Genomic DNA, 15,173 nt, shown 5'->3' with positions numbered 1-15,173 from the left:
TAGTGCCGTACATTAGAAAACAATCCTTAAAGGGGTCATATGATGAAAATGTTAGCATTGCCACTTTGTAGGTTTTGAGCAAAAATGTGTCGTTTTGGGTGTGTTTTTTTAAAATGCAAATGAGCGGATGAAGTGCAACCACTGATCACAATGATGGTGGTTTGTTGTAATTCAAACTCAATTGTGCTGTCAAGTCCTTCCTTTCTCTTTCTTTCTCTCTGCACTAAATGGCAGTGCAGTGGTTGGAGAGTTCAGATTAAGGAGGCGGTATTATTCTAATAAGATATCCTTATGACATCATAATGAAAGCCAAATTTCAATGACCTATTTTTGCTCACACCTACAAAGTGGCAATGCTAACATTTTCATCATATGACCCCTTTAAAAGTAACCACTTCAACACAGCAAAATAAAATACACACAGTAAAAAAGTATTAGTTATTAAACACTATAGATAAAAAACAGGATTTAAGCTTACATTTAAAAGTGGAAAGGGATGGTACCATTCGAATAGATTCTGGCAAGCTATTCCATAGTTTGGGGCCAGCCTTTGCAAAGGCTCTGTCCCCTCTATGTTTTAGCTTGGTCCTGGACACAGAGAGTAATCCAAGATCACCAGACCTAAGTGACGTGGTTGGGTAATGAGGGTGTACTAAAACAGAAAGATAGTTTGGAGCCAAGCCATATAGACATTTATACACGAAAACTAATATTTTATAATCTATTCTGGATTTAACCGGAAGCCAACACAGAGACCTCAATATGGGAGTGATATGATCATATTTTTTGCTGCTAGTTAAAAGTCTTGCTGCCGCATTCTGAACAATTTGTAAACGCCCAACAGATTAAAGGTATAGCGGAAGATTTTCGTTTTCCGGGTGGATCACCACTGTTATTGGTCATCCCAGATGTCAATCATTCTGATTATATGTTGACGTATAACCGTCGCACGTGCTCGCCTCTACGTTCGCTTTCTGCACATGCGCACTTTCACGTGTATGTGTGTTGTTCTACGGTTTCAACCATTCATTGAAGGTCGCGTTCTCACTGTGTTTTTTTTCGAAATGTCTGAGGGTCGCAAGAGAAAAAGTGTCTACGAATTGTATGACAAGAAGAGAAAGGACTATAAATAAAGAAACAAGACCAGGGGCTCTATTTTAACGATCTGAAACGCAAGTGCGAAGCGCAACGCGCAAGTGAGTTTGTGGGCGGATCTTGGGCGCTGTTGCTATTTTCCCGGCGTGAGAAATAACTCTTGCGCCGGGCGCAAATCAATAAGGGGTTGGTCTGAAGTAGGTTCATTATTCATAGGTGTGGTTTGGGCGTAACGTCAAATAAACCAATCAGAACGCTAGCCAACATTCCCTTTAAACGCAAGGGCGCAAGTTCCATGGCGGGTTGCTATTATTATGACGGATTTACCAGGCGCACGCCAGGAGCGGTTCACAGCCGAGGAGACCGACGTCCTTGTACGGGGGAATCCCACGCTTGCCAGCATAAATCGGGCACGCCGTGTAACGGGAGGTGGATCTGCCTCAGGACTTGACGCCAGCAGAGGACATCGCTGCATCCACCATCACCGCTGAAAGGGTTTGGGGGCTTTGAAATCGGACCCAAGAAACGCAAGCAAGGTCCAACCCCAAAGTACTCTTACAAATCAAGTTCATATACATTAAGGTTTCTTATGAAAACATTTTAACTATTATTTACATAAAATAAACGTAATACAGCCACACAACAAAGTTATGAAAATATTTTAATCGTTATTTGCATGAGAATAAATAAAAACTATCACCACAATGCTCACCACTATTTTTAAGTGTAAGTGTAACAATTTATGATTTGCAAAAATAACTGTTGCATCTGTGTAGATTAGATAAGCAAAGTGTATGCGCGTTGTGCACCCTATACATTATGGTCAATCATGCGCCCTTAAAATAGCATGCGCAACGCGCCACTGACTTTAGACTAGTTTTTTTTGGTTAGTAGCGCAATTGTTTTTTGAAACTGCAAAATAGCATCAGGGATGGTTTGCGCTGGAACACGCCTCCTTTTTGCGCTGAACCGCCCAGGGAGCGCAAGTTCATTCCCTAGTTTGCTGACGTGCATCTGTGGAGGGAAAAACCCAGCTGTGCGCCGGCGCAAAATACGAATGATACATGCGTCACTGACAAAGTCAATTGCGCTGGGTGCAAGATAGGGCCCCAGATGTTTATGGGAGACTATTTCACACGCTGGCGTGAGCTAAAAGGACAGGTTGGGCTTCCCACGCGAAGTTTCTACTGGAAAGGTACATTTTGTCATGCAATTTGGAGAAATCCATTTAAAATCACTGCTGGTAAAAGTTGATGTAAGCTATGATTTGCGATGCTAGCCCTGGTACAAGTCACGAACCGCACAGACACGGTAAACATGCCGACAGCAACTTGTAAACAGAGCGAAGAGAAGAACTGAGCTCCTGCACGCTCTCTCTCTGTCTCGTGCACGCGTTTAACAGGCGTTCCCTCTCGGGAGCATTTTCTAAAAAATATCGAGGGGCGGTTCTTTTAAATAATTCGGGAAAATCTTCCGCTATACCTTTAACTATTTGCTCCATAATAAAGTGAATTGCAGTAGTCAAGTCGTGTGGTAATGAAAGCATGAATAACAGTTTCAAAATTCTTAACGGAAAGAAAAGGTTTAACTTTAGCTAAGCGACATATAGATGAAAAAACATGACTTGACCACTGAATTGATCCGTTTGTCAAACTGGAATCCTGAATCAATTAAAAAGCCAAGGTTTTTAGTGCATGGAGTAACATAAGGGGCCCTATCTTGCACCCAGCGCAATTGACTTTGTCAGTGACACATGTATCATTCGTATTTTGCACCGGCGCACAGCGGGTTTTTCCCTCCCCAGATGCACGTCGGCAAACTAGGGAATGAACTTGCACTCCCTAGGTGGTTCAGCGCAAAAAAGGAGGCGTGTTTCGGCGCAAACCACCCCTGATGCTATTTTCCAGTTTCAAAAAACAATTGCGCCACTGACCAGAAAAAAACTAGTCTAAAGTCAGTGGCGTGTTGCGCGTGGTTCATTATTCTATTTTGAGGGCGCTGCTTGACCATAATGTATAGCGTGCACAACGCGCACACACTTTGCTTATCCAATCTACACAGATGCAACAGTTATTATTTTTTATTATCTCCTGACATCATTGTATTGCTTGGCGCAACGATGGGGATGCCAGCTGATGAGACAATTGTGGCTATTTCCTCCCACACCTGTTTAACCGACGCTGATTTGGGCAGGTTTCTCCCATCCCCATACAAAACAACTTCTCTGTCTTTGACTGCTCTTACAAGAACGTCGGTCTCCTCGGCTGTGAACCGCTCCTGGCGTGCGCCTGGTAAATCTGTCATAATAATAGCAACCCGCCATGAAACTTGCGCCCTTGCGTTTAAAGGGAATGTTGGATGACGTTCTGATTGGTTTATTTGACGTTACACCCAAACCACACCTATGAATAATGAACCTACTTCAGACCAACCCCTTATTGATTTATTGATTTCCCGTCGGGAAAATAGCAACAGCGCCCAAGATCCGCCCACAAAGTCACTTGCGCTTTGCGCTTCGCACTTGCGTTTCAGATCGTTAAAATAGGGCCCAAGGACTTAAAACACCTAGATCGAGAGTATAACGATCATAAAAGTCACTTGGTCCAAAGATCATAACTTTAGTTTTTTTCTCATTTAAGGCTTAAAAGTTTTGTGAAAGCCATGATTTAAGATCCTGTACACATGCTATCAAAGCCTTAATAGAACATGAATCATTGCGTTTTATGGGAAGATACAACTGAGTGTCATCGGCATATAAATGAAACGATACACCATAGAGAGCAGAGATCCCAGTGGTAGCATATATAAAGAAAAAAGTGTGGGAGCAAGGATCGAACCCTGTGGAACACCACATGAGAGGTGTGCTACTGAAGAAGTATACTTTCCAATACATACTGAGAAATTCCTGTTTGTTAAAAATGACCGAAACCATTTAAGAACAGTACCCTGAATGCCTACATCATTTTCCATACGAGAAATTAAGATATCATGATCAACCATATCAAATGCTGAGCTGAGATCTAAAAGAACCAAAGCAACAGCATTCCCATTATCCGTAGACAACATAATATCGTTTGTGACTTTCAATAAGTCAGATTTAGTACTGTGTAATTTTCTATAACCAGATTGAAAAGTTTCATACACTGAATTGTAGTTAAACCACAGAAACAACAGTAAAAAAACAGTCTTAACTCACAACTCCAGAGGTTCACGGAACGAGAATGTGGAGGAAGGATGGTGAACTTGCATGTTAGTAAAGGATATTAAGAAGAACCATATTTATCAGTTTTTACCAGAGATTTAAGGCAAGTTAAATAGGGTAATGAGGCGATAATTTACTTTTTTTTTTCCAAATACTGTTGCCACATTAAATGTGGTTTTCATAACTCTTAAGCAACTGAAATAAGTTGTTGCACGAGTAAGTGCTCTGTTTCGATTGAGTTCAGCTGAAGGCGCTTGCTGTTTTTTTGTTTCCCATGTTAAGAGCAGCTTTGTGCTTTCACGCTACATTGCCCCATTTAGTAAATCTGGCCGTATGTGTTTAGGTTTTAAACGAAAAATACTCGTCCAACTAATCGATTAAGAAAGTAATCATTAGTTGCAGCCCATAATCAAGAGTATTTACAAAAATAAAATTTCAACTAGATCAACAATTCAATCTACATCAGAAACTTCTAGCATTACTCTCTCAGGTGTATAAACAACAACAACAAGTAAGCCAAGTTTTTACACTATGGGTAAAACATGTGGGTGTGTGGTACTAAAAATGTCTCTCTTTGTAGCAGCCCAATAGGCAAACCCAAATTATTTTTGTAACACAGACTGCCAGTGATGCAGAAATGACACACTGTAGCTTTAAAAATATTATCTGTGTAAAGACTCTGACACAAGCGCCAAACATGCAACAACACGTTTGCATGTTTTTCCCTATTGATTTTCAATACATGCATACTTGCAACACAACCTGAGCACACACCGTGGAGTGTTGTTGCTGTAAACTTGCTTTAGTTGTTGTTTTACAGACATCTTGTATTTCACTTGCATGAAACCTAATACTGTATAAAAAATACTAACCTCTTGAAAGAGAGGAAAGTGAATGGGAATCTGTTAGTTTTTATCAGCAAGCCTATCACAACCTGTCTTAACATGTTGACATACAGCCATTCTTTCTGGTATTCTGACAAAGGCAACGCCCTGGGCTTCGACAACTGGAGCGGAGAAATTCAGACTTATCAGCTCACCCAGGCCTACATCAGATCTCTTAACTTAATGCTACAAAGCACAGCTTTAACATCCAGCAGATGCGCTTGAAGCTTCTCTTGAAAAGTTATTTTAGCGGAGAGGTGAAACCAGAAAGACATAGGTGACAGCCTCAGATATATTATTAGTATAATGCAATGACGCTGCACAGAGAAAAACCAATAACAAAAATATTCAGACTTACAACTGCAATACCATTACAAAGATATTACTTAACTTCCTTGTTTTGTTTTCCTTTTGATAGTTTTTACTTGTTTTATACACTTTTGACAGGTGCAGCAGTTTTTGGATGTTCCTCAAAAATCATTCAAGCACTTTTTGGTTAAATTTGACCTCTTCTAATTTTTCACTCTTAAAAATAAAGGTGCTTAAAATGTCCTTCAAACTGATGTCATAAAGGGGTTTTCAAGCTGTGGGTGGGGACCAACTTGTGGGTCGCACGGTGGAATAAGGTGGGTCACGCAAGTTGTAGTAGCGGTAAATAAATAATTAACAGTTTAGTCCAACTAATGACATTCATTTTGATATGATATACCATAAGGTATTTTCATAACTGTTCATGAGCCCCATTCACTTCCATAGCATTCCCATTTCCTACTATGGAAGTGAATGGGGCTCATGATTAGTTTGGTTACAAACATTCTTCAAAATATTTTTCTTCATGTTCATCATAACAAAATACATTTATACAAGTTTATAACAACATGAGAGTGAGAAAAATATGACGGTGTTTATTATGACAGTGAAAATTTGATTGGGTTTACGGGGTCAATATAACATGTGTTTACACAGTTTACTTATTTCTATACCACTGTTTTCTCTGTCCTAAAAACGGGCTGATGTCTTTCTTGTTCAATGAAGTCCCTTCTTTTAGAAATACATAGTGAGCTGACATATTCCTGTAGGCGGAGGTTAGTCAAAAACTCTTATATTGACGTCATATATCCGGGAAGTAAAACTAAAGTTTGGGGAAAAATCCGCTGCTATAAAGAACCGTTTAGTCTGAGGACTGTAGATGAACCGTTTCTTTTTTTATTATTACCTTTTTAACAAATAACCTTTGTAAAACAAAAAGGTTCTTCAAACTAAGGTTCTTTATGGAGCCATACAGCCAGAATGGTTCTAAGGCATTGCGAAGTAACTATGTTATTAAGAGTGTGTTCATATTTGTAGTTGGGTTCTTTTGGTCTTGGTTTTCTTTGTATTCCTAACTAAGAGAACGTAATGAACCTTAACGCATAAGAATAAGGTCACCACCGGATTTGTCATTTTTTATGAACAACAATGCTGCATGCTGAAGTAAACATGCGCATCTAATATCAAATCCTTTTTTTTTGGTTCATTGCGCCGTCTCTGGTCCAAGTGTGTTCACATCAGTCTTAACCCATCAGAGTTTGTTTGGATGCAGATCGAGACCCACCTTTACAGTGGTTTTGTTTAGTTTGTTAAGTGCGCACCAAAGTTGTGATGGCAGCATTCATATTTACTCAAATGAACCGCACCGACCGAGCAATCACACCAGAGTTTGTTTTAATCAAACCAAACATGTCAAGTATGAACATGCCCTAAGATTGTTTGTTGTTCTACAGGGTCCGATTTTACCGTCTTTGGGTCTCAACTTCACGGCTTATGGAGTTTTGGGACCAGTACAAACACCTAAATGAATCAAATGGGCTGGTAATGGATGTCTAATGATGGAGTCACCACACTTGGGGATAGTAATATCCCCATTACTGTATCTCCACGAGGTCTCAGAATCAAACCATAAACACTATCATTGAGGAAGTGGAGTATCTTGTGGGAATGCATAATAGACAATAGAGTACAGTGTGTAAATAACACTACTAGACAAACAATGTCCACGTTGTTTTGTGGGTTCACAGGAATACAACATACCAAAGTCACTATGAGATATTTCAGTCAAAGGTGTGAAGTACTGAAGTATTTTTCTTTTACTTCACTACATTCTGAAGCATAATCTACTTTTTAGTCCACTACGTTAAAGGTAGGGTAACAGATTTGATCCTGAAACATTTTTAGTTATGCTGGTTAAAAGTCTCCTCACATCCTGATAGCAATCACTGTGTTAAGTTGTTTAAATGTATTTGTAAAAATGTATGTCATCTGTGAAAGGCGTAGGACCAAAAAATGTTCAACAAATCATAGATTTCGGTCCGAACGGACGTTTCCTTTTATGTCCATCATACGTAAGCGTAATTTGAATTCCCACCGCGCAGCGAGTCCACGCAGATACCATACGTCATCGGCGCGTTCACGTGCGCTCTGTCTGTAAACAGCGAGAGAGAACACCAAACTTTTCTGCTGAATTGACAACCTACACAGGAGCAACCAAACTAAATGCATCTTTTATAACAACAACAGCAAAAACTTCCTGGATCAGCAAGAGCAAAAATCCAAATTAACATCAGTAACTTTAGTGCTATACCACGAGATGAAAACACCAAGGGTCTGAAAGGGTCGTTGCACTGTTTATTTTGGTAAGGTAGGTACGCGATATGTTTGTATTGAGATGGATTCAGATATTATACTTTGATGAAACGTTGTGTTGCTTATGAAATTTGTGTTCGTTTACGGATTAGCATAACGATATAGTTACTACGTCTACACAACCGAACGTGTGCTTAAACTAATTCTGATGTAGACCAGTTGTTTATGTTGGTTATTTTGGAAGTGTTATTCACTTTGTACTGCAAAGTTTTCTCACTGGTGAATGAGACATGAGACGTGACCGTCTGATCTGTGCGTGTTCATGTGTTTGGAAAGAGGCGTGACTTTGGAGAGCGATTTGACTTGAGGGTGGGATCGGGATTTCATTGCTAGGCGGCTACCGTTAGCGTTTTTCAAAATGTGTTACCCTACCTTTAAATATCACTTTATAAGTACATACAAATTCTAGTACTTAATTACTTTTACTTGAGTAAGGGGCGTAGTTTTTACACCATTACTGGTGCGCATCTTGAGACAAAACAATGCCACTGATATATGTTAAGATATGTCAGGACAAAGTATTTATAAATGAACAAGCATTTTAAAATGTTTGTGAAATTCTTGTATTGTTCTAGCTCCCTTCTATAACATATTAATATGATTAAGGTTAATGTTGATGTTATTAAACAAACAGAGAAAGGTCTTATTTAAAAAGGAAGCATTCAAGTAAACAGTACTAAACAGTAGCGTACTTGAAGCAAAAATAACATCAGAAAATGCGTTAAGCATGAGAGGTGATGCACAGCTGTACATAATGGTTTATTGCTTTAATGTAGCGAGTTCCTTTTCAGCCATTTCACACTGTTATGTTATTAATAGTTTACTGTTCATAGTTCATATTGGTGAATATGAACTATGAGAAAAAGCGCGGCTTGCCTGTGCACATCCTCCATTCGCGACATATAATTTGCAAAGAGTGCGACTGGCTTAAGTATTAAAAATGAATATGACGTTGATTTTTACAAGCCATACACACGCCACAATCTGTGCTGCTACATCACGCTTTGAAAGCCCATGCTTATTTAATTTCTGTGCACCAAAGGCACCGAAGGTTTTTGAAAAGCTCAAAAATATAATTTTGCACATTGTTAAAACAACAACAACGATATTATCCCAAGCGATATATCATGCTCACCCCTATAAAAAACACCAATTTATCATAAATTCTGTGAAATTAAACCACTCATTAAATGACAAAAAGCGTCTGGATCAGCAAAGAGCAAAAACCCAAATTAACATCGGTAACTTTACTGCTTTTCCACAAAACCAAAGGGTCTGAAAGGGTTTTAGTGTTTCTTTTAGAAAGGTAGATACGCAGTATGATTATATTTAGATAAATCTAACTTTAATTTAAAACAGTTATTTATGTTCGTTATTTTGGTAATGTTACTAACTTTGTATGTACTGCAAAGTTTTCTCACTGGTGAACAAGACATGATTGGGCTTCTGGTCTGTGGGTGTTCATGTGTTTTGGAGGAGGTGTGACTTTGGATGCTGATTTGAATTGAGGGTGGGTTTGATCGTGACTTCAGTTCTAGTAGGCTAAAGTTAGCATTTTTCAAAATCAGATACCATGCCTTTAATTCTAATTTTATGTTTTAGAATGTTTTGTCATAAATTTTTTTAAAGGGGCCCCAAAGGGATGCACTGCCCACAAGGGGGGCCGCAAGCCGAAAAAGTTTGAGAACCACTGACTTAAGGGACAGTTTACAAAAATCTGTCATCATTTACTCACCCTCAAGTTGTTTCAAACCTGTTTAAATGACTTTGTTTTGCTGAACACACATAGAAAGATATTTTTAAGTATGTTTGTAACAAAGCAAAACTGGGGCACCATTGACTTTTACATTATGGAAAAAATAATACTATGGAAGTAAATCTTGCCCCTGATCTGTTTGGTTACAAACATTCTTCAACATATCTCCCTTTGTGTTCATATTTATACATGTTTAAAACATGAGGGTGAGTGAATGATCACAGATTTTTTTTTTTTTTTTGGTGAACTATCCCTTTGAGAATTAAAGTTAAAATGTAAAATAGTGGAGTTAAAAGTACAGCATTATGCACACTTTTAAAGTACGTCCATTCACTTTACTTTTACTTATGACATTTTTTGAGTACTTAACAGCTCTGATTACAGGAAGCAGCCGGTGTTTGTTATTCAACAACACTAAAGAGAAAACTAACACCATTTTAACCAAATCGTATTACACAGTACATGCAAGTTTTTTTGGTATTCTTAATTACGACATTTTTTGAGTACTTAACAGCTCTGATTACAGGAAGCAGCCGGTGTTTGTTATTCAACAACACTAAAGAGAAAACTAACACCATTTTAACCAAATCGTATTACACAGTACATGCAAGTTTTTTTGGTATTCTTAATTACGACATTTTTTGAGTACTTAACAGCTCTGATTACAGGAAGCTACAGAAGCGGCAGGTGTTTGTTATTCAACAACACTGAAGAGAAAGCTAACACCATTTCAACCAAAACGCATCACACAGTACTTGCAACGGTTTTTTTGGGGGGGCTTCTTAAAAAAAACATTTTTGAACAAGACTTTGAAGCCGATGTCAATACCAATATCAATGCTGATGTGTAGTTGATAAAGAAGTATATAAAGATAAATGAATATATAATTAGTTGTTCCTATAGCTCAACTGGCATAGCATTGTGTTTGCAGCTCAAAAGTTTTGGGTTTGTATAAAACTGTCTGCCAAAAGCATAATGCATCTAAAGCCATGAATTCAAAACTTTAGTGGAATAAATCTGGAATTCAATCTTAAATCACAGAAGTGCGGTTGTTTATCATCAAAAACCTTATGGCCACATGATGTATGTCACAGTCCCCAAGGGTCACTTGTTTTACTTCCTTTATGCGTAACACAACCTCTCATAACCCGGCCTACACTTTTTCCATCCTACTTCATCAGAAAAAGTCCATGAATCATTAAGAAATAATACAAGTAGTTGTTCCTGGTTGCTATTTGCTTTCTTTGTAAATGTTTCTCCAGAACTGTAAGGGGGCTGGGAAAGTGTTCATAAAGGAAAATGGCTGTTAGAAATGCCGAAAACTCGTTCGACCTGTTTGGAGTCAGGCTGAGATTCCCAATAGATTTGCGCTGAACAGGCGGCAAATGACAAGTTGGTTCGGGGGCGGAGGGAATTCCCGGAAACCCCAGGAATAGTAAGTGCTTTCATTACAGGCACTTGAACATGAGAAAAATAAGGAAGTGGATTGTTAAAAAAACTTTTATACACATAAAAAAAGTGTATAAGATACTTAAACAATGATATCCTGGAGCAAAGTCGACAGTTTACTAAATTCTTGATATTGTGAAATAACTGAATGGTGTGTGACGCTTGAGGAAGAACAGCTTAAAAAACAAAGCCACAGGTCAACAAACCGGACCTTAGAACCCAGAAAATGAAGAAATATGCCACAAAAATAACTACTGACATCAGTTACGTCCAATGAAGACCACTGTACACAATGCAAAACCCACTCGGAGGTGAACAATGCTACTGTGAATCTGTCATTCACCTCATTGTTTAAGTTACAATAGCATTGCCTAAAAATATAAGGGCGTGATAAACCGCTGACTATTATTTCCACCCAACAAGAAGTTCACAATGATTCAATGAGGCCCATAATCTATATGCTACTTTCTATTTATAGCATACGTGAAGACAAAACTTTCGATTGGAGTAAGCAGAGGAAGCTGTGTTGCAGTGCCCTGTCCATGTGATGTGTGAACAGTTTCAAGATCCTCATACAGCTAATAGGCTTATGTTGAAAGCAAAAGGGGTAACGTAGACACTAACAGTGTCTCACACAATACGCAATAGCTAGATTTAAAGGCATCACACCTCTACACCTAAATATGTGCAAAATACGATAAGAGCACAAGCCACTTCCTGAGCAGAGGTCATTATTTCCACCCCTGAGAGACTCCTTATCACTAAATCAAGAAATAGAGACGAGTTACGCATTTGAATGTGATGAATGATTCGAGGACAGTTTTGAGAAACGAAACTACCGCTAAAGTGTCAGTGATCTAGGGAAGATAACCCTGTAATCACAACAACTGTAGTTACACTGCAAAAAAGCGAATGTCTGTCTCAGCAGCTTTTTTTGTCTTGTTTTACAGTAAAATGTCTTAAAATTCTTAAAGGTGCCTTAGAATATAAAACTGTATTTATCTAAGCAAAGAAAAATAATACACCATTGTTGCCTCCTTCTTATGTAAACCGTGTGCAAGCAAAAGACAGTTGAAAAACAGGCCAATCTTAACATAACACCAACTGTGATGTTATATTCGAGATATACGCCCCAACATTAAATTACTTCAATGTTGTTACAATGCTAAAAACAAAGTTGTGACTGCGGAGTCACAAATTCTGTATCTTCATCTGATACACGATTAAACACAAGGTCTGTTTACACACACAGAGGGCTACTGAAGGAGCTGCTCTGAGAAACAGCCAATCAGAGCAGAGCTTAACTTTATTGTTCATGACCTTTTCAAATATGGTTATAATAGACCATTTTATTCTAAGGGGAAATCTTACGGTTGTAAATGGACATGTAAAACCATCTCTAATTATTTTTTGCACTTAATAAAGACACATACCTTTTATATAGATATCTGAGAACAATTGAACATATTATTTCAATGCATTCTTTGGCACCTTTAGATTGAGATATATTTACTTTAGAATCAAAATTACCCAAGATAAAATAATAAAGTTTAAGTTTAAAACAGGCAAGAAATTGTTTCAACCCGATTCAATAAACTTGAATAAACTTTATGAGTCAGCTTCTCAGTTAAATTTGTCAACTAAGGAACATGCATGGTGACAAAGTTCACGCCAAAAAGAAAATTAGTCCATATTTTACTCACCCCCAAGCAACCCTGTGTATAACTTTCTTCTTTGGTCAGTTATATTAAATAATATCCTGTCTCTTTTCAGCTTTATAATGGCATTGAAGAATGACACTTTTTTTAAAACTTCAAAAAGCACATCCATCCATCAAAAACTAATTCATACTAATATTAAATGTCTTTTGTAATGTTGTGTCAGAGGTGCAGTTTGAAATATTAAGTTTATTAAGTTTATTAAGTTTAAAATATAAATGGTTTCTTTTCAAAAGTCCATCGCTTTACCTCAAAAAACATTTTAATAACTGTATGAATTGGGTTTTTTTTTGCGCGATGGATGTGGTTTTGAAGCATTAAAAATGGGGCACTATCCAAAGCCATTATAAAGCTAAAAAGAGCGTATGGGTAAAAATGGGCTAATTTTAATTCTGGGGTGAACTAAATCTTTACAATGACTTAAAATAACAAAAACAACCATTAACATAAGCTCAAAAAATCTAGTGTTTGATTATTTTTGTGATAAAAAGAAATCCATAGTTTTTTGTTATGTCAAGCTGGGTAGATTTGTGAGTTGAAAATACCGTTGTAGATAATGGAGGGCCTTGAAGTAAAAAAAAAATGTTGAGAACCACTTTCTACGTCCTTTTGGTTTACTATTTTTTCGAACAAAGTACAAAAACAAGCACACATAGCATACCTCTAACACAGGACCTGCTCCCAGTATGGTCCTCTCCACTCCACTAGTATAACCCTTCTGACTGAGAGCAGTCAAGCAGTGGATAAGGAAATTGGTGCTTTGCGTTTTGCCTGAGCCACTCTCCCCCGAGATAACAATGCATTGGTTAACCTGTTTGTTTAGCATAGTGTGGAAGGCGGCGTCTGCTATGGCAAAGATGTGCGGATCTAGCTTTCCGAGCGTATGGTTCTCGTACATCTTGACATATCTGGGATTGTATATAGGCAGAAATTTGAAGGGATTCACGGCGATAAGAATGTTGCTGGCAAAGGTGTAGATCTTCTGCTTGTGGAAGCGATGGCGTAGGGTGGCCAGGATGCTCTCCTCTGTTAGCTCAGACAGGTTACACAAATCATCGTATTCCTGAGGTTGGGGTGCCACAAAGCCCCTTGTCACGAGTCCCTGAGCTTCTTTTTCTCGACGGACAGATGGCATAACGTCATACCGGACAATTCCGTCGCGGCTTCCTTCCTGAAGGGCGAAAAAGTATCCGTCGCTTTGAGGGTGCTGCTCCTGGGCCTTTCTAGGCCACAGCAGGACTCTCTGAACAGGCAGGTCGTTGGCTTGAAGGACCCACTCCTCTCCACCGTACTCCTGGACCTCCACGAGGACGTAGGGTTTGGACGTGTCCAGTCGAAGCATGCCCAGGGCGTTCTTGATGACGCTGGCTGCCGTGGCTTCCTTTGGGACCTTGAGGATGCAGCATGGTGCTGGTTTGTTGGACAACCTGGGGTAGATTTGAAGCGTACAGAGCGTTTCATCCTGGCAGGTTGTCCCCTTGCCGTTGATAACATTCATTCTTCAAACACATAGACATACACTAGCACACCACACTGCAATGTACAGCATGATAAGTATCTAGGGCAGAAAGAAAAATGTGAGGTTAGAGACAAACAGCAGTCAGACCACCAGTCAAATCATGTACACACTTGCCCTTTATGCAGGAACTAAACGTAAAGATTTTTGGCACTAAAAACACACACACAAAAAAAGTAACTATCTTCTAAATGTTTAAAATATAAATACCTTATCGTTTTTTAAACATAAAATGTATGTAAAAACAAACTATTACATGTATAGACTGAGTTATCAATTTCATACACACCATAAACAAGTATTTAGTACACGAGAGACTAAACAAAACAACAACTTCCTGACGCGTTTAAACAAAAGTAACAACATCTACACATAAAGATCAGATAATACTCAAGTCAGGGGCTTGGCTTGAAAAATGAAACCATCCCATAATAAATCAAAAAATATATACCCGTTTTAAAACACTCTTGTTTTCCAGGTCACATTCATATCCAACAAGGAAAAATCCTGGGGAAAGCTTTCAGCACTTCAGATACTAATCCAAATCGTTTACCTGCATTACCGCGTAACCAAAACGCGACGCGTCGATAAATACAACACAGGTAAAACCTAAGCGCGCGACACTCTGAAGAGCGGACACAATACTCAGTCCAAAAAATAAGTAAAACTAGTATATTTCTCTAAAAGACTGACGACAGTTTCATTCCTGTCGGCGTTTTACTTCCTTACATCGCAGTTTGGTATAATTGTAGTTGAGGCGTGCGATGACGCGCCGCCCTCCTCCGCGTTCAAGCTGCTATTGCAGTTGTGTGACGCCCTGACGCAGGTACACACCTGTGCTCGACCTATAGCTGCTGTTATATAACACTGG

The 15,173-nt window shown here is 38.7% G+C and overlaps 1 protein-coding gene across 4 annotated transcripts in view; it reads right to left on the bottom strand.

Annotated features, from left to right (window-relative positions):
* The window catches only part of myo9b (myosin IXb), a 62,666-nt gene extending 47,574 nt beyond the window's left edge, over window positions 1–15,092 (bottom strand). For 2 of the 4 annotated variants that reach the window (XM_065276987.2, XM_065276990.1), the window contains exons 1-2: window positions 14,754–15,092; window positions 13,448–14,344 (exon numbers count right to left, since the gene is read on the bottom strand). In XM_065276987.2, coding sequence (XP_065133059.1) covers window positions 13,448–14,284 — 837 coding nt within the window. In that variant the 5' untranslated portion in view covers window positions 14,285–14,344; window positions 14,754–15,092. The remainder of the gene's footprint in view (window positions 1–13,447; window positions 14,345–14,753) is intronic. The other 2 variants (XM_065276989.1, XM_065276988.1) reach the window with 1 other exon arrangement.
* Window positions 15,093–15,173: the final 81 nt, after the last annotated feature.

This window comes from Paramisgurnus dabryanus, chromosome 6, assembly GCF_030506205.2.
Source record: "Paramisgurnus dabryanus chromosome 6, PD_genome_1.1, whole genome shotgun sequence".
Lineage (NCBI taxonomy): Eukaryota > Metazoa > Chordata > Actinopteri > Cypriniformes > Cobitidae > Paramisgurnus > Paramisgurnus dabryanus.
The sequence above is the reverse complement of the archived record's forward strand: the minus strand, read 5'-3'. Positions and strand labels throughout refer to the sequence as shown.